General features: G+C 36.6%; 1 protein-coding gene across 1 annotated transcript in view; it reads left to right on the plus strand.

Moving 5' to 3' along the window:
• The window catches only part of GTF2E1 (general transcription factor IIE subunit 1), a 40,576-nt gene extending 34,513 nt beyond the window's left edge, over window positions 1-6,063 (plus strand). The window contains exon 5 of the mRNA XM_004036146.3: window positions 4,042-6,063. Coding sequence (XP_004036194.1) covers window positions 4,042-4,469 — 428 coding nt within the window. The 3' untranslated portion in view covers window positions 4,470-6,063. The remainder of the gene's footprint in view (window positions 1-4,041) is intronic.
• Window positions 6,064-7,016: the final 953 nt, after the last annotated feature.

Here is a 7,016-nt window from a genome sequence, read left to right on the forward strand (position 1 = left end):
CTTATATGCATTTAATTTTTCTGAATTGGGAGCCAAAACTATACACTACCCCAAACTTTATGTTTTCTCTTCGTAAATACCAAGGAGTGTGTGCTACCTGAAATAGATACAAAGAGACCACATGAATAAAGGATTGAGCATTCTCACAGTCCAAGACGGTTAGCAGAACTTTGTTCTAGAGGATTTTGGAAATTTCTGAGCCATAAAGGGTTAAGAATTGCATACTAATCTTCAGAAGTTAGAGAACTGCAAGATTTTACTTTCTAAGTTTTAGTCTAAGTTACTGCATTCAAGACTTTGAGTGATGATGGTTTAGTAGTATGTAGAAAATGGGAGGCAAAAATGGATGACGATGACTCAAGCTGGAAAGTAGAGAGGAAGGGTGTCTCTATTTCTGGCTGGATTTTATCAGTGTAACAATCAGTGTGCCGCTACTCCCAAGTTAATATATCATTACTAACATATCACCTGAGTTTGGTGATATGTTAGTGCCAAAGAATAATCAGTAACTGAAAACCACTTGTTTTTTGGCGTTTCTCCTAGCCTCTTTTCCCTTCATAATTAGCATTTAGTATATGTATATACTAGAAATTGTGAAGGTAATGTGGAGTTTGGTAGTGATGGTAAAGCAGGTAATACCTCTACTGTGATTCTCTTTGATATATTAATTTTAATAAGAAAAGGTTTTCCAAGGCAACCATACTTTACCCTCCTTCTTCCTCACTGATTAGCCTGCCATGTTAGTTTTTTTGACGGAGTCTCGCTCTGTTGCCTAGGTTGGAGTACAGTGGTGCGATCTCGGCTCACTGAAACCTCTGCTTTCCGTGTTCAAGTGATTCTCTTGCCTCAGCCTCCTGAGTAGCTGGAATTGGGCGCAAGCCACCATGGCCAGCTAATTTTTGTATTTTTAGTAGAGACGGGGTTTTGCCATGTTGTCCAGGCTGGTCTCAAACTCCTGACCTCAAGTGATCCGCCTGCCTCGGCCTCCCAAAGTGCTGGGATTACAGGCATGAGCCACTGTGCCCAGCCTGTTGTGTTATTTGGATTGAAGTTGTTTTAGATTATACAGTAGTTAGGCTATACTACTACTTAATAAATTTGTTTTCCCCAACTTGGCTTCTTGCCTGTTCTTAAAGCAGCCTTCTTTTCTTTGAACTTAGGAAGAAAACTGAATAAAATAAAATTCTTATTAACCAACATTATATATTAAGCTCGTAAGTTTAACATTCTAGTTTACAGTTCCTAGAATGATAGAATATGAATCGTATGGGCCTTAAATAAGTTATCTGGTCTACTTAAGTTTTGTAAATATTTATTTCTGCATAAAATAGGATAGTATGTTGTCATGTCTGAATTTGTCCTAAGTTTCTTGATAGTAGAGCAGACTCTATCCAGTGAATGTACGAAGTGGGTCTTAACACTTGATTTTCCTCAAACTTCAAGTCATGTTGATATCTTTCACAATTGTATCGACTTCAATCATGTTCTCATTACTATACTGAAGAAAGTTCTAATTCCTTTTGATTCGGTTTTCCTTAAACAGTTCTCTTTTCCACTGCTGCCACCTCCTACAGTTTTTGTTTATTTTTGTCTTTTTCTGGACCATCTCTAATTGTAATATACTTTACTTGAGACATAGTGACCAGAATGATACATGTTGTTCATGCATGGATTCACCATTGATTTGAGTTTTATTTCCAGTATCTTTCTGATTTTTACTTGAGATTTTGTTTGTTGCTTTGGTTCTGGAAGCATGTTAAGACCAAAAACTTCTAGAAACACGTAGAGGTACTTTTTAGGTTCTTTTGTGCCTTGAATCCAATAGCTTGGATCATATCTTTCAGTATATTTTAGATTATTTTTCTGTAGGCTGATTTTCTTGCACTTGCTGAAATAGAAATAGATCTGCTACTTTTCTGCCCACGTATACAACCTTCAGCTCTTCCTATATTTTTTTGCTGCAACTTGGCCTTTCAATACCTACAATTGCTTAGCATCAATTCCGTGAATATAGTTTCCCAGTATACATCTTCTTTGTAATTTATAACTCTGTTGAAAAAGGCTGTTCCTAGAACCACTGTTTCTACTTTACCATCCAGAAATTTGCTCATTTATCCTTGTTTTTTTGTTTTCTGTCTTCATCTGTAACAGAATAATTCTTTTTTCTCCAAACCTCTCAAGACCCTTGTCAGAAATCTGTTACGTGTGACTTAATTTAGTTTACAAAACTAATTTTCTTTTTCCCTAATTTAATACTTAAACATTAATCAAAATACTGTGTTGATATTATTAAACTATTTGGAACATTCTTTTAGAAGCAATTATTGTCTTAAAGGCTTGCATGCATTCCTTACCTTCTTTTCTTTCTGTTGTAATGCTGCATTGGCAGTAAGCTCTAAGGAGGAGGTTCAGCCTTTGACAATATTTTGAAGTAGTTAAGTTTGATTTTAACTCTCATTTTGACAGTCATGTTATCAAAAGCCTCTTTTCTCTGACCTAAACTTTTAACTTGTCTGCTTCTGTTTCCCTTTCTCTCTCTTATCTGCCCAGTATCTCATTTTAGGAGTTCTGTGCCTTCTAAAATGTCCATGGATTTAGCTAATTCATTTTTATGTGTTAATGAGAAGATGCTTTCACTTTATCCATAGTCAGAATTGACCATTTCTGAGTCTTCTCTTGATGACGATGATGATAGATAACACTATTCTAAGTGCCAGGCCCATCCTAGACACTTCACAGACATTCACTTAATCCCCACAGTAATCTAGTGAAGTAAATACTATTTTCCCCCTTTCTGTACTTGAGAAAATTGAAGCGGAGAGATGAAATAACTTGGCCAAAATCATACAGCTAAATGGTGTTAGGATTTGAATCAGGGAGTCAGGTTCCAAACAATACTTTTAATCTTTTTATGTATTTTAAATGGCAGTATGTTTGGTAGTAGTATCAGAATGCAGAATGCAGATGGTTTTCTTAAATATTTCATCTGCAGTATATCAGGTAAGATATGTACACAAAATGATACCAGGTGTGTGGTGAGAGAAGCTTCATTCCTAAAATTAGATTCTTTTTTTATAAAGAGTTTGAAGTATGCTTAGTTTGCTTCATGAAAATAAAACTCACATTTATTCACTCATTTGTCAGATGTTTATTCAGTGCCTAACAGAGTGGCAGGTACTATCTAGGTAAATGGGATATATCCATGAATAAACAAGATAAATATCTGTTGTGGTAGAACCTACATCCTTGGAAAGGGGGTGACAAAGACAATAGATGTAAGTTATGTTAGGAAATAAGTGCTATGGGGGAAAAATAGAGCATTGGGAATGTAGGGATAGGATACTTTTAAAAGGTAACATTTGAATAAAGACATAAAGATGGAAGGGAGTTAGCTGTGTGAGTACCTAAAGGAAAAATATTCCAGGCAGAGGGAACAGGTAATGCAAAGGCCCTGAGGTAGGAGTGTGTCTGATATGTACAAGGAATACCATGGAGGCTACTGTGGCTAGACAAGAATGAGCAGGGGAAAGAAGTAAGAGGTAGATGATCAGGAAGGATTCCAGATGATGTGGGACCCTATAGGCCATTGCAAAGCTTTTGGCTTTTACCTTGAGTGAGATAAAGAGCCATGTTTTGATTTTCTATTATGCCAGCTACTCTAGTCGATTCTTCATAGACATTATCTTATATGTTTTTATTCAGAACCTTAGAAAGTAGATGCTTTTATCACCTCATTTTACAGAAAAAGGTATTGAAGTTTAGAGATTAAATAACTTGCCCAAGATGCTTGTGTGTAGAAGAACCAGGATTCAAATCTATGCTATAATACTCTTAAGGCCGATGTACTTGACCATTATGCTACTTAAGCTCCAGTTTGTAAGAAATATTTTGAATATTTTATGGATAGCAGCTCAAAAATGGAACCAGTGAAGTCTGTTATTTTATCGTATTATTTAAATATATGTTAAAATATTGTCTATATGTTATAAAGAAATGACATTTATATTTAAGGATATTGACTTTCTGAGTTTTACTCCCCAGGGGGCATAGATATGGACGCATTTCAGGAGCGTGAGGAAGGCCGTGCTGGGCCTGATGACAACGAAGAGGTCATGCGAGCACTGCTCATTCACGAGAAAAAGACTTCCTCTGCCATGGCTGGTTCAGTGGGGGCAGCTGCTCCAGTGACCGCTGCCAATGGCAGTGACTCAGAAAGCGAGACCAGTGAGTCAGATGATGATTCTCCACCCCGTCCGGCAGCTGTGGCTGTGCATAAACGAGAAGAGGATGAAGAGGAAGATGACGAGTTTGAAGAAGTAGCAGATGACCCCATTGTCATGGTGGCTGGCCGTCCGTTCTCCTACAGTGAAGTGAGCCAACGGCCAGAGCTAGTGGCCCAGATGACACCAGAAGAAAAGGAAGCATATATAGCGATGGGACAACGCATGTTTGAGGACCTCTTTGAGTGAGCTTTCCCTACTTCTTTCTCCTTTCTCTAATGCTCAGTTCAAAAAGAAATGTCTCATCTTTGAAGAAAAGTATTTAAGTGGCTTTCTGCCCCTCTTGATGTAAGCAACTGTCCATCCTTGTGCAAAGAATGATGGTAGAGAGTTTGACTTTTATGCCAGAAGCTTTCCCAGCAAGGTAGGGTGCTGGGAATCCTACCCTTCCTTGCTGTCACTACAGTATTAATATTTTACTGTATTGTCTTTTCTTTTTTTTTTTTTTTGAGACGAAGTCTCACTCTTGTACCCCAGGCTGGAGTGCAATGGCGTGATCTCGGCTCACTGCAACCTCTGCCTCCTGGGTTCAAGCGATTCTCCTGCCTCAGCCTCCCAAGTAGCTGGGATTACAGGTGCCCGCCACCACGCCTGGCTAATTTTTTGTATTTTTAGTAGAGACAGGGTTTCACCATGTTAGCCAGGATGATCTCGATCTCCTGACCTCATGATCCACCCGCCTCGGCCTCCCAAAGTGCTGTATTTTCTTATCTGATTTTTTTCTTGCCTTATTAAGATATAATTTTCTCCCTTCTGAAATGAGTGAGGGAAGTTCATAAGGTAAATCCTTCCCATCCATCTGTTTACTACAATAGGTTACAATAATTCACTGATCACATCCATTTTATCTGTTCTAGCCAGGCATTCCAAACAATTTCTTATACTGCTGCCCACCAAAGCAGCTTGCCAACAGTCAAATGACTGATTGGGGGAAAAAATCCTGAAATTTTGCTTAGAATTTGAGCATTTCCTCAAAATTGAGATGGATCAATATGTAAGGGGAGGTGGGAGCGTGTATGGAAGGGGGAGAGATATACTTGAGTCTTATGATTAATGTCTAAACCAGAATCTGTGTCTTTAGAACTGACCAGACTGGTAGATTTTATTGTATTGCTTAATGTCTTTTGGTTTGGATTTAGGATGATAGAAAACAGAAAGTATAATTGGTAAACCCTTAGGAAGAAATTAGAAAAACATGGACATAAGAAGTCTCTGTGAAGGGTTGAAGAGTGACAAGCATTGGTAACAGTGCCTTAGAACTGTGTCAGTTAGTCTGATTTGGAAATCCTTTATGTAAAGCTGAGACTGGTCCTGGTTTTGTTCCCTTTGGGTAGAGACCTCTTGTCAGTGCTATAAATTGTTTAATGAGGCCATTCCAGCAGAAATCAACAGAATAATTGATTACTCTTCTCTCTCTCTGTCACTCTCCCTCTTTCTAAACATCATTGAAGGCTGTCTCTCTTTTAATTTTTGTCAGACACGGTATTTTAGGGTGCATCCAGTATACCATTGACCATTGTAACCTCAAGAAACAGTTTATTTTGGGTTCTGATATGTAGCATGGTATTTTCCCTAAGGCAGAACTTTAAAAATAAAGAACTTTCACACAAGGGTCTGTAACAATTGTATATCTTACAATATTTTTCCTTGCATTGTAATTTTTAAGTATTTATCATTTTATAGTACACATGTAAAGAATATATGAGCCTTGTATGGAGTGATGTTTCATTTACCTGGGTTGTGTTAATGACTGAATGTTGACAATAAATCTGTTTTATACTGACTGAAGTTTGTTCATTTTAAGTTCTGTAACATCTTGGGGCATATTAAAATGAACATTCTTCCCATTAAAAACATGTTAAAGACTTTTTTATTAGTCATATTTCAAATAATAGATGCATCATATGGGATCTAAACTTTTTGTGCAATAAGATGCCTTTGTACCTTGTATACGTAAAGTATTCAACTTTTACACTTGATCTTAGCCAAAAGACCAAGAAGCAATGCTCTTCAGCTTTTAAACATTGTTTTTTAAACTTTTATAGTTCTAGAAGTTAATTTAAATAAAATGGTAATCAGATGTTAATTTTTAAAATGTAGTTAATTTTTTAAACTATTTTTTGTAAGTGTGTTCGTGTATATGTAGAATTCGTATTATGGAAAAATGTCACAAGTGAATATGGAGGTAAGAATAAAGGTATTCATTGCAGCAGTATTTGAAATAGAATAGAAAGATAGATATACTCACTAAATCTGTATTTAGTCCTAAGTACTCAGGAGGCCAAGGCAGGAAGATTGTTTGAGCCAGGAGTTCAAGGCTAGCCTGGGTAATGTAATGAGATCCCATCCCTCCCCAAAAAAGAATGTATTGAGAGGAAAAGATATCCATAATGTGTTAAATATAGGATTCAGTTTTTCTAGGGGTGTGTGTGTGTGAAGAAGAAAGTAGTTAACATATAGTGAACTGTGTGCCAGACACTATTTTAAGTGCTTTATATATGTTAACTCATTCAGTCTTTTATAATCTGTGAGGTAGGTATACATATATAAATGTATATATGAATTAGGGATGAGAATTACAGTGATCTTAATATATTATGAAAAATATATTTTCATTTTGAAAAAGAATCAAACACATTTAATGAAAGAAATAGTAGAGTGTCAAAAGCAAGGTCTTTTTAGGTTGATGCTAGGATTTTTGGGTGAGTAGACCCTCAGTTAAGTAAAATGAAAAAA

The sequence above is a fragment of the Gorilla gorilla genome, chromosome 2, assembly GCF_029281585.2.
Source record: "Gorilla gorilla gorilla isolate KB3781 chromosome 2, NHGRI_mGorGor1-v2.1_pri, whole genome shotgun sequence".
In the NCBI taxonomy this organism is placed as follows: Eukaryota; Metazoa; Chordata; class Mammalia; order Primates; family Hominidae; genus Gorilla; species Gorilla gorilla.